The sequence below is a fragment of the Aethalodelphis obliquidens genome, unplaced genomic scaffold, assembly GCF_003676395.1.
Source record: "Aethalodelphis obliquidens isolate GAN/ISIS:26980383/991018 unplaced genomic scaffold, ASM367639v1 scaffold10, whole genome shotgun sequence".
Lineage (NCBI taxonomy): Eukaryota > Metazoa > Chordata > Mammalia > Artiodactyla > Delphinidae > Aethalodelphis > Aethalodelphis obliquidens.
Window position 1 is genome coordinate 26,803,237 of NW_020837954.1, and position 25,320 is coordinate 26,828,556.

Genomic DNA, 25,320 nt, shown 5'->3' on the forward strand with positions numbered 1-25,320 from the left:
GACCATGTCAAGGATGGACAGCTGCCCCTTCAGTCCCTTGAGAGTTGTTTCTAAAAAGTTGTGTACATTCTCGGAATGGGTATGAAGGTCAAGACAGCTGGAACAGAAAAATAAGACTGCAAAAAATGGGAGTTGGTACACTTCAGAGAACACCCCGATACAACGTCATTCGAGGAAGATTCTTAACCTAGAGTCTATTGGGCCTCCTCCAGACAGCATAGCGAGACTTCAGGAAACTGTGAACACACTGAAATTGGTATAAATTGTGCATACGTGTGGCTGTCTGTCTAGAGAGACCTCAGATTCATCAGATTTTTGTGCCCTTTGGTTATCGGGCCTGCTACTTCTTCCTCTTCATCAACTCAAATGGAGCTCCTCTAAGTCCATCATTATTTGTTAGGGGCTGGAGGTGGGAATAAGAGGTGGTGGGAGCGAGAGGTAGAAGGGAACTAAGCCCTCGGAAGACCTTCTATTAATTGAGTCAATAGATGTGAAAGGATTAGAGAGTGTTCAGCATATATAAACAGGGGCTTATAAATGTTAGCTCTCACTATTTTTATTACTCTATGCCAAAAGCCTTATGCTTTCTCAGCTTCACAATAACCCTACAAGGTCAGCATAAGTCCCATATCCTATTTATGAGGAAACGGACTCAGAGAGATTAAGTAAACTAACCCGTGGGTCACAGCTAGTGGTGGAGTTCAGAAAGATCAAATTCCAAAGCTTGGACTCTTTGTCTCCACCCCAAGACTTGAATTACTGGCCAGCTGAAAGCAGCCTCTCCGGCTACCCTTTAGGCTTTTACGTCTAAAGCCCGGTCTTACTCTCTCCCTGAGTCTGTCCATCAGAACAGGCACTGAGCCACAAAATGAGCTTCTTCAAGCCAAGGCATAATCTACTTCCTTATGTAATAGGGTCCTGGTCATCCCCCCGAAATTCCACACTCAAGCCAGTTTCTTTCCCAGGGTGTCAAGTGTTAATTAAAGAAATAAGTCACGCTAAGCACAATTAACTCCCTCCACTCTATCATGCAGCCAAGTGAAAGGCCAGGAGGGCAGAAATGTTTTCTAGTAGTCACAAACCAGAGTGAAAAAGCTCCAAACTAAGTCTCCTACTTTCTGGTCTCAAAATTGCAGTTAAACATTAGCTACTAAAACAGCCTTCCTAAAACATGATAGAATCCTGACAAAAGTATGTACTTAGTGCTTCCTATGTGTTCGCACTTTACACGTGTTATCCCTATGTTTCAAAAGAGCCAAACAAGCTGGTTAGATGTTACTTCTTGCGAGGTTAAGCAAGCCTCTCAGGGTCACACAGTGAGTAACAGAACCAGGACATAAACCCGGGTCTGACGTTATCAGCACTCTTAACCATCTTCCTCCCACCATGTTTACACAACCACCGTGATTCACGCTACACAACATCTCCTCTTGGTTTTCCCTGGAGCCACTTGCCTGAAATCTTGAGAGGAGAAGCCATGAAAGCAAGACAGATGGACTCTATAAACAGAAGATCCGGGTTCCAGGTCCAGCTCAAGTACTAGCTCTGTCACCTTGGGAGATGACTTAACCTTCCAAGATCTCAGTTTCCTCACCTAGGCAATGAAGCTCATTGTTCCTGTTTCAGGATCTAGAAGAGAATGGAGCTAAGGCTTAGGTGTTATGCGAAGGTTGGTTACCTTTTCCCCTCCTTAAAGCACTAATGCGAAAACTAGTGGTAGCTCTTTCTCAGCCTCCCAGCCTCTTCTCGGCCACCGCTAGAGTCCCTCCACGCCACCACCTCCTCCTCGGGCCCCTCTCCTCGCAGTGGCGGCGGCTTAATTTCCCCTCCATTTCAGTAGTTCTCTTGCCTCGCAGGAAGGACTGGTCTTGGATGCTGGGAGTCTGCCTACTTTTCCCCTCCCTCCCTCCCTTCTTCCGACTCTGGGCTTGAGGACCTGTCTCCTCAGAACCCGGCGCGTTGGGGCGGAGCTCTTCACTCGGCTGCCGGGGGTCTCTGCGAAGCCGGCGCCGGGTGCGCAGCCTGCAGTGCGTCCCGCCCCGAGGGGCGGGGTGTGACCCGAGAGTTGAGATAAGAGGCGCCTGCTGTGGTGAGCGCACCGCCATCCGCCGAGCTTCCTTGACGGCCCAGCCTCTCTGGCGGAGCCGCGCCTGGGGCGGCCGGGGGGCTTCTCTGCACGCAGACGCCGTGGCCCCAGCCCTCCCGCAGCCTCCGCTCTGGCTCGCCGCGCCTCCCGCCATGAGGCCGCTGTTCTACCGCTGCTGCAACACCACGTCGGTGGAGAAGGGAAACTCAGCGACGCTGGGCGGGTTGCTCTTCAGCACGGGCCTCCTGGGCAACCTGCTAGCCCTGGGGCTGCTGGCGCGCTCAGGGCTGCGGACGTGCCCGCGGCGCTCGCCGCGCCCGGCGCCCTCCGTCTTCTACGTGCTGGTGTGCGGCTTGACGGTCACCGACCTGCTGGGCAAGTCCCTCGTGAGCCCCTTCGTGCTGTCCGCCTACGCGCAGAACCGGAGCCTGAGGGGCCTGGCGCCCGCATCCGGCAGCTCGCTGTGCCAAACCTTCGCCTTCTTCATGTCCTTCTTCGGGCTTGCCTCGACGCTGCAGCTGCTGGCCATGGCCCTGGAGTGCTGGCTCTCCCTGGGGCATCCCTTTTTCTACCGACGGTACATAACCCCGCGCCGGGGCGCACTGGTGGCGCCTGTCGTGGGCGCCTTCTGCCTCGCTTTCTGCTCGCTGCCCTTCGCGGGCTTCGGGAAGTTCGTGCAGTACTGCCCCGGCACCTGGTGCTTCATCCAAATGGTCCACGAGGAGCGCTCGCTGTCAGTGCTGAGCTACTCAGTGCTCTACGCCAGCCTCATGCTCCTGCTGGTCCTCGCGGTCGTGCTGTGCAACCTGAGCGCCATGCGCAACCTCTACGCGATGCACCTGCGGCTGCGGCGGCTCCCGCGCTCTGGCCCCAAGGAACGAGCAGAGCTGGCCGCCGGCGAGAGGGAAGAGACCCCGCAGCCCCTGGAGGAGCTGGATCACCTCCTGCTGTTAGCCCTCATGACTGTGCTCTTCACCATGTGCTCCCTGCCTTTAATTGTGAGTCGCTTGGCGCTAAGGCTGCGGGAGACTGAAGCGCGTCGGGCCGCAGTTGCCGGGAGGGAAGGGTGGGGCGCATTGGACGCTATGCAAGAGAAGCTGCGCCCTGAGCCAGGAGGGTTTGTTGCTGCGTTCCCCGGATCAGCTTCCCTCCACAGCCCCCAGGAGATAGAACCCAATTTGTTGAGCCAAAAAAGGTAAAGCCACAGAAAGGTAGGGAAAGCCGGAGCCGGATGGTGTCCCCTTAGCCCCACAGAACCTCTCCAGTTAGCAGAACCCCCTCCTCCCTGCTTTCCTCTGGGAAGATCTCAGGGTTATTTATGCACCTCAGGACTTTGAGAAGCAGACCTTGATTCCTCCTTGGCAATACGAGTCCTTTACCACTTCTCGATGGCTACGCGAGGTTTTATTTCGTTACACCCGCCCATGATTTTAGTGGCGTCAGAAATGGGCAAATGGCACCTGGGAGTTCTCCCCGGTGTTGGCGTGGAAAGGGAATAAGGGAAGGTGTACTCCTGCCAAAGTGATTTGCACATGTGAGTGACTAAAAGCATAGGTTTAGGTATTTTTTAACTCGTGAGTAAACTTTGAGGAGTGGCGGATGCTGTTTCTGGTACTGCAGCTGCGGGGGATGGTGGCGACAGAGGCGGAGAGGCTGTTTGGATTAGCAGATGTGTAGGAACGTTTCCGCTGGTGGTGTCGTTCTGACAACCTGTCTCGACAGGTTGTGTTTCTATCTTGGCAAGCGAGGTGACATGTAAAGCCATTATCTTGGGTTTCAATCACTAATGGGGGTGGTGGTGCAGATTGAATTACTTCATCGTTTTGCAGGTAATTTCCCTGCAAATTAGGTCTTGTGACCCTGGCCAAGACACCTAGGAGTGACTGAGGCTTGAGAAACCTTTTTCAGCCTTGCTCCTCTCCCTCTCCAGACCCCTTGGAGTCCCGAGACTTATGTGAATAGGAAAGTTAAGTTTCTCATGGCAGTGTAGCAGCTTGGGACATTACTTTCAAGGGTGGATGAAAGTGAAATATAGTGTGATTTTTCCCTTAAATGAAGGCCTTAATGTGTTGGGCAAAGAGCTCTCTGGGTTAGGATCAGAACTCCCCAAGATAAATAAATAAATCTCTATCTATATAAACAGAGAGACAGAGATATAGATAGAGAGATAGAGATAGAGGTATAGAGATTTAGCAGTGGTTTTCAAACTTTAGCACACTCAGACTCTTTAGCAGTGCTTTGAAAAGCAGAGTTGGCTGGGCCCCATTCTCCAGAGTTTCTGATGCAGACATGTTTGAAGAATTCAGCAGCCTCTTCTTCACCTGCTGATGTGGGGATCACATTTTGAGAACCAGACTTAGCAATCACAGCCCACAGGCCAAATACGTCCTGCGCACTGTTTTAGTGCAGCCCTGGAGTTAAGAATAGTTTTTATAAATAAACATGTACCATAAATTTGATGACAGGGCACATGAACTCTGAACCCCAATCAAATATGATTCCAAGAAAAAGACTCACTCTTCTCCTTAGTAGACATGTGTTACCAAAAATTGTACTCAATTATTATCACATTTTTAATTCCATCAGTTAAAATTGTAGAAATGTGTTTTCCCTCCTGTTAGTAAGTACCTACTAAATATCCACGATTTGCCTCTTGGCTCATAAAACCTAAAATGTTTGCTCTTCGGCCCTTTACAGAATATGTTTTCGGATCCTTGCTCTAGAATAAGAGCCTTGCTTACCTGTGCTGTGATAAAAGCAGAAATTAACCGAATGCCTGGACATTATGTCCTGAGTTTGAATGTTTTAGTAAGAATAATGCAGAAAGCATAATACATTGGAAAGAACATTCCATTTGACGACTCTCTAAGGAGATTTGAATAACTCACAGGGGCTTGTGAGGATTGAAGGAAATAATGGATTTGAAAATGATTTTCTAAAAAACTTGTAAAGTTTCAAAGACATGCAATGCAGACAGCATTCTTCACAGGAGGTATCATTTCTAGAAAGGATAAGGGCTTTAGCATGGGTTTGAATCAGGTCTCATCACTTACTAAGCATAAAAGTACTTACTTATCCTTTCTAACCTCAGTTTCCTCATCTGTGATGCAGATAACTATTCTTACTCTGTAAGATAGTTTTGAAGATTTGAAGTGTTATATACACATACATACACACTAACCAGGTGCCTGGTGGCCTCAAAATTTATTATTACTAATTATTATTACTAATTATAACTTCCATTTATTATAATTGCCTGCTAGACACAGAAAATTAAGAAATATGACCTCCGAAGATAGTATAATATTTTAAGGCAGTGGTTCTCAAACTTGTTCTAGTCTAAGGACCCTCTTTTCACTCTTAAAAATTATTAAGGGCCCAAAGATGTTTTATTTATGTGGATTATATCTATTAGTATTTACAATATTAGAAATTAAAAATAAGAAAAATTTTAGATATTATTGTAAAACAAGTTACAATGTACTTATTGCTTGTGTTTTTGCATAGGTGAAAGAGAAGTTTGAGATTTCAAAATTATTTAATGAATGGTAATAAAGTGTAGTAATATTAGCAGGTAACATGGGAAAAAACATGTTAAGAGCACAGAAGCACTGAGAACAATCTCTGAAAATGCACGTATGTATGTATTACCTTAGAAAGGTCTAGAAAATGCAGGAGTATACAGCACATATTCCATTAGCCATGAGAGTGATGATATCATTCATTACACATCAGGCAGCTTCTGTGAAACTCACTGTACACTTATGAGAGGATGAAAGTGAAAAAAGACAAGTAACATCTTTTTATGAAAATAGTTTTGACCACATAGACACACTGAAAGAGTATTAAAGATGCCCATTCTTTGAAAATCACTTTTCTAAGGAAAGGATTTAGTGATTGGAAAAAATAAGGCTGTATGTGAAGGTGGGTAAACTTAAAAAAAAAAATCTTGCTCATCACATAAATATTGTATTTCATTAAGCTGGTGAAAAATTTGTTGGAATATGATTTTTTAATTAAGTTTGTTATAATGCTGGATTAGAGCAAGATGTTTAGATTGAATTCTCAAATTTCCAATTTGATACGGTAAAAAGAAAGTATAGAGAATATGGGAGGAGCTTTAGTGGCAGTTTGCAGCACGTTCTTTAATGTATACGAAGTATTTTCATCAAAATTATTTTTACCTTAGAAAACCACAGTGTTTTGGAGGTTGGTCGGGAAGCAGGAATGGCTGAAAGAGGGTTTTCACGAATAGATGCAACATAGTAGTTGAGAGGTTTTGAGAAGCCAGGTAAAGGTATGCACAAGCTTGTGTAATCGCATATATCAGAATCCATGGAGTCAGAGAAGTGGTTAGAGGACCTCCTGCATGCATTGAGATAACTCTTGTGTGTGTGTGTGTGTGCGTGTGTGTGTGTGTGTGTTTCATTTTGTTGAGCAGAAAGAATGGGTGGGATGCTCCATCCATAGGAGGCTGTTAAAGTTGTGTAAGGGGTGGTAGCAAGAGACTGGCCCAGGGAAAAGGGTCAGAAGTGGATTTAAAGAGCTAGAGCAGAGGATGAGGTCTCGGGTGTGGTGATGGATGAACTGAATGGGAGAGGGCGTTGGAATCAATGTTGCTGTCCTAAGCAGGGATGCCCAGCCAAGCTGTCGCTAGAGAACAGGCAACAGCAACATTTTTTTGTGCACCCCTAATTTCAACAGAGGGCGCTCTTCTCACACCAGTTCTCTTTGTGTAATGACCTGCATGCGTTGAACAAGCCAGGAATACCATTGATCATCAGAGGATTTTTCAAAAGTCTAGATTGTGTTCAAACGGATGTCTTGTGAGAATTAATAGAATATGTACTTTGATCACTGTCACAAGGGAATAAATTTGTCATACTTTTAGTAAACTCAAAAAATAAATAAAATTAAAAGGCCGTTTGTAGAATATTACATTTCTAATACAAATCAGGTGACTTGAAAGTACAAATAACCTAATAATATGCAATAGAATTGATATGGATAAATAGTGTACAGAAATAAAATGTGTCTTAATTATATAAACATCATTCAGTTACCCAGATCCCAACTAATCAAGCATTCTCAAATAGTAAGAATTATATCTTGCTGCACTCTACTTTGAGGAGAAAGGAGCAGATAGAAAGATTAAAGTCATAAAAAGTGTTTGCTTTTTCAATCAACTCAAGTGTGTAGCCTGTTGTCATCCATTTATTCATTCATCTCAGATCTGGAACCTACAACATTCCAGGCACTGTAATTCATTGTGGGGATATAAAATGAGAGAAACATCACATCTGCCCACAGAGCTATAATACTGGGGGTGAGAAGGAGTGACTAGGGCCAGAAAGGAGTTAGAAAAGGAAAGGATTGACTCCTAATTGATAAAATAATAATAATAGCTAATTATTGAATTATTCTTAATGCAAGGACCTGTTCTCAAGGTTGTACTCATACTATCTCATGCAAATTTCATAACAATCCTGAAAGATAGGTGCAATTATCCCCATTGTATAGATGAGGAAACAGAGTAACTTGCTTGAAGTAACACAGCCAGTGAGGCGATTCTATCTAACCTGGATGGTCGGACTCTAAAGCTGATGAGCTCAACCACCACCTTAACCATCACCAGAGGCTTCGTGATGGGGGTAATGTTTTAGGTCAACCTGGAAAGAAACTAGGATTTGAGCATGTAATCAATTTCCACATCTGTAAAATGGAGATAATGAACATACTTACTTCACAGGACTTTCGTAAGGATGAAACAAACTTTTAAAAGTCAAACACTTAGAACGGTGCCTGAGAATATGAAGCTCTGTGTGGACATTAGCCATTATTATTACTCTTAGTATTATTAAGCAGTGATGATGGGAGAGGGCTTCCAGATAAACTCCGTCTTCCTAAGTGCACTAGATGGGAGTATCTGAGCCTACAGAAAAGAGAATAAAAAGGTAAGGAAACAATTATGAGAACATACATCTTCTCATATCCCTGATTGCGTTGAATGGGTCTGGTCTGTGTACTTATTCATATCCCCTCCCATTAACGTTGAGTTTGCATATTTTCTGGACCATTAGAGTCCATTTTGTCCCATTATGGATTTAGAATCTTAATGAGCATGGGCAATGTAAGAGCACTGAGAAAAAGTGGCTGGCCTCCAACTGAGTGGGAGACAGTTGTAGTGCTGGTCTAGACAGCAGTGTCGGCTGAATGGCAGGAAAGGGATAAAGCAGTTTGCAGGGCTCCCAAGAGGCCAGAGAGCTCAAGGAAGAGCAAGACAATACAGGAGTGGCTGGGCACAGGTAAATAGGCTTATCGCTCTGTGTATGTTTCTTTTTTCTTCCTAGTCTGAAAAGAGGGTGACGACCACAGAATGATAAGCATCTGTGCTAAAAATGAGTAATTTACACAAGTTGTCTTCTGTCTTTCCACTGGAATATGTCCTGTCTCTTCACGTTGATTAAACGTTTCTGTTTCAGATAGACTCACAGACATAGAAAACAAACTTATGGCTATCAAAGGGGAAATCAGGGGCAGGGATAAATAAGGGATTTGGGATTAACAGATACACACTGCTATATATAAAATAGATAGACAAGGACCTGCTGTATAGCACAGGGAACTGTATATCTTGTAATAACCTATATTGGAAAAGAATCTGAAAAAGAAAAAAATACATTTATATGTATACATATACATGCTGTACACCTAAAACATTGCCAATCAGCTATACTTCAATAAAAAAAATTCAGAGAAAGAAGAAACAAGTTTCTGTTTCATGGGTGTCTCCACACATGTGACATTTCACAAGTGTGACTTATTTCTGGGCTAACTAAGAATCGAGGACAGGAAGGAGGCAGAGGAAAAAGGGAAGAGAATCAGTATCTATGGGAGTGAGGTGACTCTGTAAACGACTCAGTAGACTAGATTTGTCCCACTTCAGCGCTTCCTCTACACCGCCAGGTAGGGAGCGGGCAACTCTAGCCCTGCCACACTCACCACAGGTGGACCAGCTCCAGGGACTTAGCCAGGGGCTCCCAGGAGGACCTGGCTTCCACTGAGCCTCCCAGGTCGGCCCTGCACCTCCCTGGCTTCTCACTGGCACCCATCCACTGTGGTGGCCTTAGCTGCTTATAAATTTACCCAAATGAATACTCCAAGCCAAGCTGCCGTACTCTTACGGAAAAGTAATGTTTCCTAAGTGAAGTAAGTGAATTTGTTGCGGCCATCGACCTTCCGCTCTCCTAATTGAATGTTTTTCTTTAAAACAGTATCGTGCTTACTACGGAGCGTTTAAAGCTGTTCACGAGAAAAATGGAACTGCTGAAGAAATTGAAGACCTCCGAGCCTTACGCTTCCTCTCTGTGATCTCCATTGTGGACCCTTGGATTTTCATCATTTTCAGAACATCGGTATTTCGGATGTTTTTTCACAAGATTTTCATAAGGCCTCTTATGTATAGAAACTGGCACAGCAATTCTTGCGGAACTAGCATGGAATCCAGGCTGTGACGGTGTGTTAACCTCTCTGGTAAACTCAGGAATATATCACATTTTCTGGCAAAGAACCATGATCAAAAATATCTTAGAAATTATATCCTTAAAAGCTATGTCCCATAACAAAACATCTAAATGTATTTTCAAAACTATTCGATCGATCTTAATAATGTGTTGTCACTCTTTATTCGAGAACCAGTTCAGTGGGGTTTTTCATTTTGAGTAGCAACTACAATTTCATATATTGTAAACAATGTTAAAAGTCTTAAAGCAATGATAGTAATTATTCCATTGTTTGTACTTGGTGTCCCTAATTTTTTAAGGCGGTCTTGAGACCTCTGGGTCTTTATTTAAATTCAGTAGAAACAACACAGTTTACAATTATGTGATAGGTGTTCTTAAATTTTCTTACCCTCTTTATTTCTAGTGGAACCTGATTTGTTTATTTTGCATCACAATTGCCCCTGTTTAATTCTTTCCTTTGCCAACTGATACAAATATAGCCTGAATTATAGATGCTCCTCTGAAAAGGGTGATAGAAAATATAACTAGGTGAGGCGTTTGGAGGGTCCTTCCCCCAGCCACCCTCTGGGAAAACGCTCACCACCTTGTGTGAAGAGGCGAAGCTGTAAATAAGTAAACGAAAGGCAAGATGTGACTATGATCTACACCCTAGAGAAGAAAAAATTCTTTTTACCCTTTGAAGTCCAGTTTCTTGTGTGTTGAGGTAGGGGTGTCAGTAGGCATGAAAATTTGGAGTGGGCTACAAAATGTTGTTTCAGTTTTTGGAACCTCCATTTTGTAGTTTTATCAAAATAATTCTTTGGTGGGGAGGGATTTATGGTCTTTGGAAGACAGGGATGTATGACTTCCCAGAGAGTGTGTTTACTAAGCACGGCTGTGACACAGCCGGGCATTCAGCACAGGGACAAGCTCACTCGGGACTCAGTCAGCCTCAGCTGAGAGCAGTGACAATGACCTTAACGTCTACATGTTAGAGCCATATTCTGCCCTTGGTGGAGACCGTAAGACCTTATTGAGGTTCCTGAGAGATACGCTTTCAATCTGGAGCAGAATATGGCCCAGATGGAGCACCACCAAGCACTTTAATTGTACATAATGTTTACAAAGGTTAGCAACACTATGACCAAAAGGGAAAAGTGGGGAAAATACAGCTGCAGCTGTTAAACTAAGCAAGAGACCGTAGACCCAGCCTGCAGGGAAGAACTTTCACCTTGGGTAAAAGATGAAAGTTTTTTCATGGGGGCGTCAGAGGGGTTTCAGCATCTGTGGTGTACCTGACACACTCAGACTCTGAGCTGGACATCTGAATAGCCTGAAACCCCCATTCAGCCATCCCTTCCAAAGATCAGAGTATTTGCCTTACTTTCAGCTTAGCAGCAGCCCCATTTTTTCACCTCTGGTTTATCTCAGAGGTAGTATTGACCTGGAAATATACGTGTAATTTTTGTGTGTAGCAAAACTGTGAAATGGCCAAATTAGGAATACAGGAATTATAATCTGAGAGTATGATGTGATGAAAAATGCACTTGTTTTCAAGTTTAACTCTCGTTTGTATATTTAATTTGTAAGTACCTTTATGTGTTTCATTGTCAGAGGAAGTGCATCTGTTTCATGCTCTACTTTTGGAAGGTGTGTTATGATCATTATCAAGATCATTTGAAAAGTTCCCAGATACATCAATAAACATAACTTTATGATATTTTGCAAAGAAAATTACTTTTCTTTAGTTTTTTTTAGTTTTTTTTTTTTAGTTTTAGTTTAGTTTTTTTTTTTTTTTTAGTTTAGTTTAGTTTTTTTATTTTGTTTTGTTTTGTTGTTTTGAGTAAAGGGCTACCAGCAGTCTTTCATTCTCTAGCAGTTTAACAGTGAGGATTTTTATAGGCTGTTCTATTAGCATATGTATTCCTTTAAACAAGTTTGCACAGGTTAATCCAAGGAGGTAGTGGTGCTTTCTGTTTAACACAGAATGTAGATATAACATCTGGATGAAATCCATGTTAAGTTAAAAGTCAACTCTTCAATGATCTTCATTGATTTACTCATTAGATCCTTAAACATTAAATAAGTTTTAATTGACACATACCTTGGGTCAGGCAATTAGTTAGGTGCGGAGGAAAAAAATACATAAGACTTGGGCTTCCCTGGTGGCGCAGTGGTTGAGAGTCCGCCTGCCAATGCAGGGGACACGGGTTCGTGCCCCGGTCTGGGAAGATCCCACATACCACGGAGCGGCTGGGCCCGTGAGCCATGGCCGCTGAGCCTGCGCGTCCGGAGCCTGTGCTCCGCAACGGGAGAGGCCACAGCAGTGAGAGGCCCGCGTACCGCAAAAAAAAAAAAAAAAAAAAAAAACCCATAAGACTTAGTTCTGGCACATGATTTGCTCATTGTCCAGTGGGGGAGACAAGCACGTAAACAGTTACAACAGAGTATGGAAATCCCAGTGATAAATGTGCGCACACAGTCCCATTACAGAAGAGGAAACCTGAACTAGGGGTGTTGTGTAGGGTTATCAGAACTTCACAGTGAGAAGATGCTGAAGTGAAATATTGAAGATGAGTAGGAATTTTGACTCCAGTTGAAAACTAAAAAACAGTCTACATCAAACTAAAATAGTCTACATAAGAGGAAATACATGTGGTTAATAAATGTAGAAAAATTCCTGTCTAATCAAAGAAATGCTAAATTAAAATCAAATTATCAAGGACCACACACAAAAATAATTATGACTGTCAATAACAGAAAGGCTGTTAGTAGATAAAAGGAACACTTGTGCTCCCCTGGTGAGTTTGTAAATTTGTCCACCTTTTCTTGATAGCAACCTGACAGTGCGTATCAGGAGCCTACAAGTGTTCTTTTCTACCATTCCAGTGACTCCACTCTAGAATTCTCTTCCAGAGGGGCTGTCACCGTTATGTGCAAAACTCTTCTTTGTAGCATTATTTATAATAGCAAAAAGATGAAAATGAAATCATCTACCTGACCGAAACGGGTTAAACAAACTCTTCAGGTATAATATAGATACACACACAAACATACATGAAAATTATGTAGCCATTAAAAAAAGACATTTTCAAATAATTTATAAAAATTGAGAAGAAAGCTTACAGTGTAATACGAGGTGATAAAAAGCACGATACAATGTATTTTAAGGTATGATCCATAATTAAATATGCATATAAAATACCTTGAAAAAATAAACCAAAGAAAGTGTGAACCACAGTTATCTTTTTTCTGGACACTTTTTCCCACAATTCTTCATATTTTCCAAGTTTTAAAATAATACATCAAAATTTCTTTTATGTGAAATTCTTTTTTTAAAAGAATGAATAGAAATGGACTGAGAAGACAAGGGGGAAAGGCACGAAGGGAAATCTTTCACATCTAAAGGACCAGTATGTGCAAAGCCATGCAGGAATAAAGGAGTGTGGCATGTCCAGGCTTAGTTAGTAGCTTCATTTGGCGGAAGCTTGGGAATTATGAGCAGAGGTGGCAGGAAAAGAAGCTGAGAAGAGGGGCAAGTTTCCCACCATCAGGGGTGTTTGGCGCAGGGGTGGAGGTTTGGAGCTCTCGTGGGGCCCATATACACGCTGGAGACTTTGAAGCCAGGGTGCAGTCAGAATGGAGTTTGAGGAAGGCCGTGCTGGTGGTATGAATTGTGGATGGTCAGGTGGGAGGCCTCATGTGGTTGTGCAGTCCGTGCACTAGACCAGGGTGCTGGTTAAGGAAGAGAGTGGGACTCTCTTGCGGGGCTGCTTGCCTGGAAGTGGAGTTCATCGGCTCAGAAGAAAGGGCCCCCTTTGATGATCTTTCTACTGGGAGGAGGGACAAAAAAGGCAAATATGCAGGCCCAGGAGTGCCCTGCTGCCAGGGAGGGAAAGAGATGAGAAGGAGCTGAATTCAAGCAGTGCCAGGGAGAGGTAAGTTGCACAGCTTTTTTTTTTGCTCCATATTTTTCCTACTGTTATAGACATTGTGGAAATTAACATGTTTCAGTTTTATCCAGGACTAGAAATTCATAATTAACAAAATTAACAGTATGAAAAATTTATTAGGCATTTAAAAATTGTAAAGACAACTTTGTCTTACTGGCAAAGAGAGTTTGGCGACTTCTCTTGTAATTCCTCTCAGGAGTGAGGCTGGGATTGCCGGTCTAGGTATTCCCAGTATGGCCTTCAGGTGGAGGAGAGCCGAGCCTACAGGTGACGAGTGTTATGTAATTAGGGCTTGCTTTCCCTGCCTCTCCACAATTGCCTAACTTGTTGAAACAAATCAGCAGGTCTCACCTGATATCAGAAGGGTAAAAATTTCAATCTGCCAGACAATTAAAAAAAAAAACTGCATGTACTCAGGAGTCAGTCCAGTCTTAAAAATATTTGCAATGAATCCATCCATGCTCTGGTTATAGAGTAAATGATATCAAATACAAAGAGAAGAAGAAATAAACTTGGTTGTTTCTTTGTTTTTTACTTTTTGCTACTTAAATCCTGACACCAGTGAGAATAAGGCTCCGGACGCGCAGGTTCAGCGGCCACGGCTCACGGGTCCAGCCGCTCCGCGGAATGTGGGATCCTCCCAGACCGGGGCACGAACCCGTGTCCCCTGCACGGACTCTCAACCACTGCGCCACCAGGGAAGCCCTATAATGATTCTTAATTCATAGAAACCTCTTACAAACCAATCAGAAACCCAGGACAAATTAGAATATAAAAATAATACAATTTAGGGCAAATGTTACCAAGTGCTGCAGTATGGGGCAAAGATCTAAAAGCAAAGCCCTAAATCAAAGATAATTGACATTCAAGATTAGCCTAGTAGTGCATTATATAGACACCTGGACAAACAATGAAGTTGATAGTTTGCTGACATCAATTTCTTATTGGTACAAATAGGAGATGGAAACAGTAAGTGTCACACAGCACAATTCATTGTGAATTGGGAAGACTTCTTTAATTCCCCCAAATTTAAAAATCACTCAGAGTCCTCAATTACGTTAAAAAGACAAAGTGCAATGATTTACTCGTTATGATTGACACATCCAAAATAAAATGACCTCCCCCCCAAACTAAAATGGGACCAAAGAGCTATCCTTCAAGTGGAAACAAATAGTAATATCAGGCAAAGTAGAATTTGGGGTAAGTTTTAATTGGCTAAATGGTTAAAAAGTTCATCTGTGGCTGTAAGATACAATCAGTAGTGAATACCTTACAGCCTTGACTCATTTTTACCAAACAACATGTCAAAAGTACAAAGGAAAAAACACTAGAAACAGGAGAAATTGAAAAATCACTAGTCATGGATGATTTTCATGCCCACCAGCAATGAAAAATAGATCAAATGATAAAAAGACATCTGTTTAAATACATTGCTATTTCTGTTATCACATCATTCAAAACTCAGATGGATTTTTATTCAATAGGCAGAGTATATTTAGCATGGTCTGTTTTTAAGCATAGACTATGACATAGTCCTGTAATTCACTTTGGGGGGGGGCCTTAGAAACACCTGCAGAAAGGCATACTGTGGTCCTCCAGAGTAGCTCAAACCCACGCTTAACAAGAGGCTTGGACGACTGCAAAAGATACAGTCCTTATGTGTGTGCAGGCAGAGAAAAAGGACAGTGTTTCAAACATGAACCCCATACTCAAAATCATACTGTTACCACCCTTTTGAGTCAGACCCCAACAAGGGTCCTCCTCACCCATATCACTGGAACCAATAGAACGAGACCAAACTTGGTTCAGAAGCACAGGAAAGCTTTATTCTTTGATGAAAGAACTGAGAGGTGCGAGCTCCCATTCTAGAGCAGGTGCTCTCCTGGATAGGCTGTGGGCGGAGCTTCTTTATCCTGCTCTTCACAGACGGGGAGGGGGCGAGTTCTCCAGGGGCTTAGGCAGGTGTGCTTCTTAGGCTCCAGACCGCAGTGCCTCGGGCAGCGTCTCTGCACACGGCCCGCCACTGCCATCTTGAATTGTGTCGTGTGTAGCACTTGTGCACTGCCCAGCGAGACAGCAGAGCATTCGGGTGCATGGGTTTTGTGCTGGTAACTAATCCAACGTGTTAGGTGCAAGACCTCTGCATATGGTCCCTTATAGGCCGGCGAAACTAGACTAAGCACAAAAGAAGGGGTTAGACCTTATCACCTGCATTCCATCTTATGTTTCCTGGGGATGCCAGGAGGCTTTACTGGTGACAAGGACGGATCTTCTGTCTGTTAGCTGTTCATTTGTGATCAGCTGCTTTGTGCATGCAAACTCTGTATACTGCAAGCCAGGATGAGTATCAGTCAGGATTTTATTTGATAATAGCGATTCGCCAAAGCAGCAAAGGAGAAGTCAGCTGGTGAGTTATATCATTGTAACAGGCAGCGTCTAACAGAGCTGCCAGTGATTCCTGTCTCCTGGGGTTCATGCCTTTGTGAATGAAATCTCTTCCTCTCCAGTGCGAGCTGGACCCAGAAACTTGCTCCTAAGGAGTGGAATACAGCAAAAAACATCTGGGACGTTACACTCCAGCTTTGGTAACAGAAAAGACTGTGGCTTTTGCCTCACGTGCTTGCTCTGATGGAAACCAGCTGCCATGCTGTGAGAGGCTCACATGGGCAAAAAACTGAGGGAGGTCCCTAGCCAACAGCCTGTCCAGAGCTGGAGGCCTCAGTGCAACAACCCATGAGGAACTGAATCCTCCTACAGCCGCATGAACCTTCTTGGAAGTGGAAACTTCCGAATCCAGCCTTGAGATGGCTGCAGCCCCCGCCAACGCCTCTGCTGCGACCTTGAGAGAGACCCAGAGGACCCAGCTGAGCGGCGCTCAAAATCACCCAGAAACCGTGAGAAAAATGTTGTTTTAAGTCGCTAAATTTGGGGGTAATTTTTTCTGCAGTCATAGATAACTAATGCAATCATGACTATTAAATCAATGGCTATACAAATTATACACAAATCCATAGCATACTTTGTTGATAAATACGATACATGAAACAGTTATAAGCCTTGATGTTATACTCGGCTACAAGGGAAATCTCAACACATGTAAGAAGGCAGAAATCGAACATTTCATCTTCTCTGGTTAGGAAACACATTTTTATTTAAGTGGAAACCAAAAAAACTCTCCAATTACTTGGAAATGTTAACTTTTTTGTATCATATTAAATGGTGCATAAAACGTGCATATACTGTTTAATAGTTATAAAGTGACCATTCAAGAAAACGCCGTGCAGGTCAAGAAACAGAACCAGAGGTGAACACTATCCTGATGTTGGGATAACACATGTACTCTCTTGTGTCTTTCTCCCTAGCTTAGCACTGTCTCAGATCAGATTCCTCCCCTGCAGAGGAGAGACAGGGATTCAGGTGTGTGTGATTTGTGGAGCTCGTACCCTCAGGAAAAAGGTGGTAAAGGACACAGGGACAGGGCAGGGACAAGAGCTAAGCAAGGATGAGGTCTCGGCTTCAGCCTGATCCCCAAGGGACCATGGAGCCTGGAAAGCACCACTGTGTTGGTACCGCGTGTCATAAGCAATCTTTGGCCTGGGTGTACTGGGGGCGGCCTTCAGGTCGGGCAATTTTCCAGAGCAGGGGCCACCTGTGAACTATTAGCAGGCAACGCTCATAGGGGCTGAGGAGTGGGTGCCCTGGCCTGAAAAAAGGGATGTGGGCAGCATCCACTACGTATTATGTTTGAGATTCACCTCACTGTCTGTGTGGCTGCAGTTCATATGATATCATTGCCGAATAATATTCTATTGTATGAATATATCATATGCTGCCAATGAACATTTAGGTTGGTTCCCGATTTGTTTATTACAAACAATGCTGCTTTGGCTATTTTATCATTACTATGTCAGACGGGTAAAAGAGTATGTCTAATACCTAGGAGGGGAATTTTGGAATTGTAGGGTATGTGTCTCTTCTACTTTATTATATTATAAAAAAATTGTTTTCCAGGCTTCGCTGGTGGCGCAGTGGTTGAGCGTCCACCTGCCGATGCAGGGGACTCGGGTTCGTGCCCCGGTCCGGGAAGATCCCACATGCCGCGGAGAGGCTGGGCCCGTGAGCCATGGCTGCTGAGCCTGCACGTCTGGAGCCTGTGCTCCGCAACGGGAGAGGCCACAACAGCGAGAGGCCCGCGTACCGCAAAAAAAAAAAAAAAAGATTTTCAATTTATAATACCACCAGCATTGTTTGGTAGCATTGCTCCACTTGAATCTCTGGACTTAGCCATTCTGGTAACTTTTAATGGTATCTCACTGAGGTTTTACATCTTTTTTTTTTTTTTTTTTTTTTTGAGTGAAAACAAAGATAGCTTTATTGAGGAAGCCGACCATCCTGGGGAGAAGCTAGACTCACGTTCCAAAAAAACAAATCCCCACTGCTAATCAAGGGCAAGGGATTTTAAAGGGGAATCTCAGGAATGCACAGGCCTGGGGGGGTGGCTGCGTGAAGCGTAGCAGTCATCTCTGACAATCATCTTGAAACTGTTCACGTGGTGGTCTGGTCAGCATCATCTTGATTGTTTTAAGTGCAGTTAATCTTCAATTCCGGGGTCAGTTTGTTCCCACTTCCTTGAGGTGAGTTCTCAGAATTGTGTAAGATGGAGAAGCTTATGTTGTGGCTGCAGTCTGGTCATCATGTAGTTAACGTCTTGCTTCTGGTGGGGTTTCAGTATCTACAAAACAGCTTAAAGGATATGGCTCAGAATATGATCTATAGCCTTGAGAAGGAACTAAAGATCCTTGACTTTGTTTAATAGCTGAACTATTATTTCATCTTGTTGGACTGTTTTCCTTCATTTCTGCATTTTTCTCATTTCTCTGATTAAATTTATTCTTCAGCTTAAGTTTTTCTACAGACAAAAAGCAGGCAGAGGATATGGGGGTGGGGGGATCTGTCCTGGGAAATCACCATAAGCTCCTGCTCCGTTACAACTCCTCTGCCTTCAGACGCCAATCTCAAGTTCAGGTTATTACCTGTACTTCTGACCACCAGGCTATAAATCAGAGTTTCCCACGAACCCCCCTCCTTGGGTCTGATTAATTTGCTACAGTGGCTCACAGAACTCAGGAAACTCACTAGATTACAGATTTATTACAAAAGATATTAAAGGATATGAGTCAACAGCCGGATGGATACATAGGGCGAGGTATGTGAGAAGGGGCTCGAGCTTCCATGCCCTCTTCAAGTACATCGCTCTCCTCTCCGCCATGCGTTCACTAACCCAGAAGCTCTGAACCCCATCCTTCTGGGTTTTTATGGAGGCTTCAGTACATCAGCACAGTTGATCAAAGTCACAGTACCACATATGTTTTGATGATTTTTACTTGAATCGGTCATTTATTTGTATGACCATAAAAATGGTGTTAATAAGTTGACTTGCATTGTTCTCGAGATCTGTTGAACTCTAAATCTAGGTTCAGTCACTAGGGCTGTGTGGTACTTTGTATCATCTGCCTCTGATTCCTGAAGTCCTGTTTACCATTTCCAGAAGACGGAGAAGAAGGCGAAAGTATGTTTGGAAGGGTATGTTGCCAGGAAGAGAACCGATCTGGAGTCCAGGCTGATGACATCAAATACACTGAATTTGTCTCTCTGTTCACCTTGTTCTGGCTCCAGGGAAATAAAACAGTCACTAGGGAGTGCCATTCTGTAAACCTTGAACGCTCCCATCTCAGAGATCTTGTCCCTGGTTTTGTCTTTGGGCGGAACCTTCTTCGGGTTCTCTTTTCTTCTGGATACGGAGTCTAGATCTTCTGTTTTGAAACCAAATCTGGACTCTTGACTCTGGAACCCCAATATCTTCAGCAAGTTGCTGTCTGGAATCAATCCCAGGATAAGGGTTTTCCATGAACGCATTCATAAGAGTTTGTAATTGGGAAGAAGTATAGCTGGTACGACATCGTCTGTCTCTCACACCTTGAATGTTCTCTTCAGGGTAAGCTCGGTCTTGTCTTAAGTCTAAGTTCTTCTCAGGTCTTTTCAGGAACCTGTGCCTAGCTCTTCGATTCTGAAACCATATCTGGATCCTAGACTCTTCAGTGTTGACTTCCAAAGCAAGTCTTTGTTTGATGGCATAACCCGGGTAAGGTTTTTTGTTGAATGCATCAATGAGGATTTTCAATTGCTCTTCTGTGAATTTGGTGCGGCTGCGTCTACACTTTGTTGCCACGGCCTTGTATGGAGAATTGTCTTCAACCATCTTGGAAGGGAGCTCCGAAGCCTGGTTCCACCAAAAGAGAGATCTTACATCTTTATTGGAGTATAATTGCTTTACAATGGTGTGTTAGTTTCTGCTTTATAACAAAGTGAATCAGTTATACATATACATATGTTCCCATATCTCTTCCCTCTTGCGTCTCCCTCCCTCCCCTCCCACCCTCCGTATCCCACCCCTCTAGGTGGTCACAAAGCACCGAGCTGATCCCCCTGTGCTATGTGGCTGCTTTCTCACTGAGGTTTTAATGTGTTTTCCTTTTTATTAATGATGTTGTACAACTTTTCGTAGATTAATTGGTTTGGAAGTTCTCTTTTTATAAAACTTTTGTTCAAGTCTTTTGCCTAGGTTTATCATATAATGTCTTTTTTTTTCTTATTGACTTGTAGATGTCCTATCTACTGTTACTTTGTTAGTTATATGTGTTGCAAAAATATTTTCCCATTCTGTAATCTGTCTTTTCAGTCTCTCTATGGTGACTTTTAATGAACAGAAGCTTTTATTTATTGGAATCTAATTTATTAAGCTTTTCTTTTATGGTTAAGCTTTTTATGTCCTGATTGAAAATTTTTTTCCTAACATGGAATCATGAAATATTTTTCCACATTATTTTATAAAAGCTTTATAGTTTTACCTTCACTCTTGGGTGTCAATCCACCTATAATTTACTTTGTGTATGGTGTGATGTAGATATTCAGTTTTATATTTTTTTACCATATAAATAACCAGTTGTCTTCAGTTGAACTTTTAATCGAAAAATTCATCCTTTCCTCAATGGTATTAAATATTATCTCTGTCACATATCAGGTTTCCAAATTTGTGTCTTTTTGTAGTCTCTCTATACTATTCCATTGACTTGTTTTCTTAGTTACTGTAATTTTACAGTACCTGGTACACTATTTCTTCTACCTAATTCTTTTTCAAGTGGACCCTGCTAATCTTAGTTATTTGTGTTTCTGTATAAAATTTAAAATAAGCTTGCCAATTTACACCAAAAACAAACCAAAAAAACCTGCCGGGAGTTTTACTGGGATTGCACTTGATCTATTGATCCATTTGGCATATCTCCCAATTTACTTTTTATTAAATTATAATATACATACAGAAAAGTATAGAAACTATAAGTAGACAAATTAAACACACTAAGTAACCAGCACCCAGATCAAAAAACAGAATACCACCAGAATCTCAGGCCTCTAAAGCACCCGTTTTCGCTACCATCCTCACCCACAACAGGTACTAATATCATGTATTAATTTTGTCTACTTTTGAACTTTATTGAAATAGGAAAAATAAGTCACACAGTATGTCCTTGGCTTTTTTTTCATTCAGCGTTATGCTTATGAAATTCATCCATGTTGTTCAGATAGCTATATTTTGTTTACTCAGCGTTGTAGTGTGTAGTCTTCCATAGTATGAATTTATCACAATAGGTTATTCCATTCCATTGTAGATAGACATTTGAGTTATTTCTAGTTGGGGCTATTACAGATAGTAATATACATTCTTGTACACATCTTTTAGGAACGTAAGCATGCATTTCTCTTAAGGAAATAAGTGGGAATGTAATTGCTAGGTCATAAGTTTTGTCTTTGGTACATACTGCAAGCAGTCTTCCAAAATGGAGTGTATTAATTTATACTTCCATGGCAGTGTGTGAAACTTCTAGTCGATCCACATGCTAATCAATACTTCACATACTGTCTTTCTATTTCAGTTTAGCCGTTCTGGGACTGTATAGTGGTATCATGTTGTGATGTTAATTTGCGTATTCCTGTATACGCTTTTTCATGTGTTTATTGGCCTCTGGATATCCCTGTCTGTGAAGGCTCTGTTAAAGTCTTTTTCCCATTTATAAAAGGTTGTCTGCCATTTGCTTATTGATTTATGCCATCTCATCATCCGAATCTATTAGGTTCTTAAATTTAGGCAGTATGTGGCAAAATTTTGTACAGAGAAGGAATTCTATGAAATCCAATCTATTTGTTTTCTGGAATTCACAATAAGAATTTAGATAACGAAGGATACCTGAAGCCACTGTAGGTGTTTTTCTGCTGAATCTGGTTTCTGGTGTCTCATCTCCGATGAGCTTGATAGTATGCTAACTACTCATATTTCTGAGATTCTCTGATGCCTAAGATGATGGTGCCTTCCTCCAGAGAGGTTTTGTATCTGCCGGGCACTTAGAGTCAGTCCAGGACGACTTTAAACCAATTCACGGCATAAATATTTTTTGGACCAACCACGAAAGGTGAATTGCAGTTACAAACTCACAATTTCTGCCAGCATGTGGTTATAACTACCCGGAGACAGAGTTTTTCTTTTCTTTACTCCCTCTGCACAGATAAACATCAAAGGACTTTATTTTTCATGTGTCTCTTGGGGATGAGGATTAGAGAGTGACAGCAGGTTTACTTCCTTTTTTTTTGAATTTTTGAATTTTATTTATTTTTTTATACAGCAGGTTCTTATTAGACATCAGTTTTATACACATGAGTGTATACATGTCAGTCCCAATCGCCCAATTCATCACACTACCCCCACCCCACCCCCGGGGCTTTCCCGCTTGGTGTCCATTCGTTTGTTCTCTACATCTGTGTCTCAACTTCTGCCCTGCAAACCAGTTCATGTGTACCATTTTTCTACGTTCAACATACATGCGTTAATATACGATATCTGCTTTTCTCTTTCTGACTTACTTCACTCTGTATGACAGTCTCTAGATGCATCCACATCTCTACAAATGACCCAATTTCATTCCTTTTTCTGGCTGAGTAATATTCCATTGTATATATATACCACATCTTCTTTATCCACTTGTCTGTCGATGGGCATCTAGGTTGCTTCCATGACCTGGCTTTTGTAAATAGTGCTGCAATGAATATTGGGGTGCATGTGTCTTTTTGAATTATGGTTTGCTCTGGGTATATGCCCAAGAGTGGGATTGCTGGATCCTATGGTAATTCTGTTTTTAGTTTTTTAAGGAACCTCCATACTGTTCTCCATAGTGGCTGTATCAGTTTACATTCCCACCAACAGTGCAAGAGGGTTCCCTTTTCTCCACATCCTCTCCAGCATTTGTTGTTTGTAGATTTTCTGATGATGCCCATTCTAACTGGTGTGAAGTGATACCTCATCATAGTTTTGATTTGCATTTCTCTAACAATTAGTGATGTTGAGCAGCTTTTCATGTGCCTCTTGACCATCTGTATGTCTTCTTTGGGGAAATGTCTATTTAGGTCTTATGCCCATTTTGGGGTTGGGTTGTTTGTTTCTTTAATATTGAGCAGCATGAGCTGTTTATATATTTTGGAGATTAATCCTTTGTCCATTGATTCGTTTGCAAATATTTTCTCCCATTCTGAGGGTTGTCTTTTCGTCTTGTTTATGGTTTCCTTTGCTGTGCAAAAGCTTTTAAGTTTCTCTAGGTCCCAGTTGTTTATTTTTGTTTTTATTTCCATTACTCTAGGAGGTGGATCAAAAAAGATCTTGCTGTGATTTATGTCAAAGAGTGTTCTTCCTATGTTTTCCTCTAAGAGTTTTATAGTGTCTGGTCATATATTTTGGTCTCTGATCCATTTTGAGTTTACTTTTGTGTATGGTGTTAGGGAGTGTTCTAATTTCATTCTTTTACATGTAGCTGTCCAGTTTTTCCAGCACCACTTATGGAAGAGACTGTCTTTTCTCCATTGTATATCCTAGCCTCCTTTGTCATAGATTAATTGACCATAGGTGCGTGGGTTTATCTCTGGGCTTTCTATCTTGTTCCATTGATCGATGTTTCTGTTTTTGTGCCAGAACCATATTGTCTTGATTACTGTAGCTTTGTAATATAGTCTGAAATCAGGGAGTCTGACTCGTCCAGCTCCGTTCTTTTCCCTCAAGACTGCTTTGGCTATTCGGGGTCTTTTGTGTCTCCATACAAATTTTAAGATTTTTTGTTCTAGTTCCATAAAAAATGCCATTGGTAATTTGGTAGGGATTTCATTGACTCTGTAGATTGCTTTGGGTAGTATGGTCATTTTCACAATATTGATTCTTCCAATCCAAGAGCATGGTATATCTCTCCATCTGTTGGTATCATCTTTGATTTCTTTCATCAGTGTCTTATAGTTTTCTGCATACAGGTCTTTTGTCTCCCTAGGTAGGTTTATTCCTAGGTATTTTATTCTTTTTGTTGCAATGGTAAATGGGAGTGTTTCCTTAATTTCTCTTTCAGATTTTTCATCATTAGTGTATAGGAATGCAAGAGATTTCTGTGCATTAATTTTGTATCCTGCATCTCTACCAAATTCATTGATTAGCTCTAGTAGTTTTCTGATGGCATCTTTAGGATTCTCTATGTATAGTATAATGTCATCTGCAAACAGTGACAGTTTTACTTCTTCTTTTCCAATTTGTATTCCTTTTATTTCTTTTTCTTCTCTGATTGCTGTGGCAAGGACTTCCAAAACTATGTTGAATAATAGAGGTGAGAGTGGACATCCTTGTCTTGTTCCTGATCTTAGAGGAAATGCTTTCAGTTTTTCACCATTGAGAATGATGTTTGCTGTGGGTTTGTCATATATGACCTTAATTATGTTGAGATAGGTTCCCTCTGTGCCCACTTTCTGGAGAGTTTTTATCATAAATGGATGTTGAATTTTGTCAAAAGCTTTTTCTGCATCTATTGAGATGATCATATGGTTTTTATTCTTCAATTTGTTAATATGGTGTATCACATTGATTGATTTGAGTATATTGAAGAATCCTTGCATCCCTGGGTTAAATCCCACTTGATCATGGTGTATGATCCTTTTAATGTGTTGTTGGATTCTATGTGCTAGTATTTTATTGAGGATTCTTGCATCTATATTCATCAGTGATATTGGTCTGTAATTTTCTTTTTTTGTAGTACATTTGTCTGGTTATGGTATCAGGGTGATGGTGGCCTCATAACATGAGTTTGGGAGTGTTCCCTCCTCTGCAATTTTTTAGAAGAGTTTGAGAAGGATGGGTGTTAGCTCTTCTCTAAATGTTTGATAGAATTCATCTGTGGAGCCATCTGATCCTGGACTTTTGTCTGTTGGAACATTTTTAATTACAGTCTCAATTTCATTACTTATGATTGTTCTGTTCATATTTTCTATTTCTTCCTGGTTCAGACTTGGAAGCTTATACCTTTCTAAGAATTTGTCCATTTCTTCCAGGTTGTCCATTTTATTGGCATAGAGTTGCTTGTAGTCGTCTCTTAGGATGCTTTGTATTTCTGCAGTGTCGTAACTTCTCCTTTTTCATTTCTAATTGTATTGATTTGAGTCCTCTCCCTCTTTTTCTTGATGAGTCTGGCTAACGGTTTATCAATTTTGTTTATCTTCTCAAAGAACCAGCTCTTGGGCTTCCCTGGTGGCGCAGTGGTTGAGAGTCCGCCTGCCGATGCAGGGGACGCGGGTTCGTGCCCCGGTCCGGGGTGATCCCACATGCCGCGGAGCGGTTGGGCCCGTGAGCCATGGCCGCTGAGCCTGC

The 25,320-nt window shown here is 42.1% G+C and overlaps 2 protein-coding genes and 1 pseudogene across 4 annotated transcripts; 1 reads left to right on the forward strand and 2 right to left on the reverse strand.

The window, feature by feature from the left end:
- Positions 1-2,240, reverse strand: part of LOC113622981 (NADH dehydrogenase [ubiquinone] 1 beta subcomplex subunit 8, mitochondrial pseudogene) — a 30,812-nt pseudogene extending 28,572 nt beyond the window's left edge.
- Positions 1,920-17,558, forward strand: PTGDR (prostaglandin D2 receptor). Of its 3 annotated transcripts, none has more exons than XM_027111240.1 (3): positions 1,920-3,281; positions 9,361-9,501; positions 16,049-17,558. In XM_027111240.1, the coding sequence occupies exons 1-2, from the start codon at positions 2,239-2,241 to the stop codon at positions 9,455-9,457; spliced, it is 1,140 nt and encodes a 379-aa protein (XP_026967041.1). In that variant the 5' UTR covers positions 1,920-2,238; the 3' UTR covers positions 9,458-9,501; positions 16,049-17,558. The 3 variants fall into 3 exon arrangements, with proteins under 3 accessions (XP_026967041.1, XP_026967044.1, XP_026967043.1); XM_027111243.1 differs by having other exon boundaries at positions 1,920-3,084; XM_027111242.1 differs by lacking the exon at positions 16,049-17,558 and having other exon boundaries at positions 1,920-3,084; positions 9,361-11,322.
- Positions 17,559-19,272: 1,714 nt separating this feature from the next.
- Positions 19,273-19,800, reverse strand: LOC113622982 (double homeobox protein A-like). Its single transcript, XM_027111735.1, has one exon. The coding sequence runs from the start codon at positions 19,798-19,800 to the stop codon at positions 19,273-19,275; it is 528 nt and encodes a 175-aa protein (XP_026967536.1).
- Positions 19,801-25,320: the final 5,520 nt, after the last annotated feature.

Excerpts from the sequence above, each read along its gene's own strand:
- PTGDR (XM_027111240.1), top strand. The coding sequence starts at position 2,239 with ATGAGGCCGCTGTTCTACCGCTGCTGCAACACCACGTCGGTGGAGAAG. Across the intron at positions 3,282-9,360 it reads AATTTGTTGAGCCAAAAAAG|TATCGTGCTTACTACGGAGC; the intron begins GTAAAGCCACAG and ends TCTTTAAAACAG.
- LOC113622982 (XM_027111735.1), bottom strand. The coding sequence starts at position 19,800 with ATGGTTGAAGACAATTCTCCATACAAGGCCGTGGCAACAAAGTGTAGA.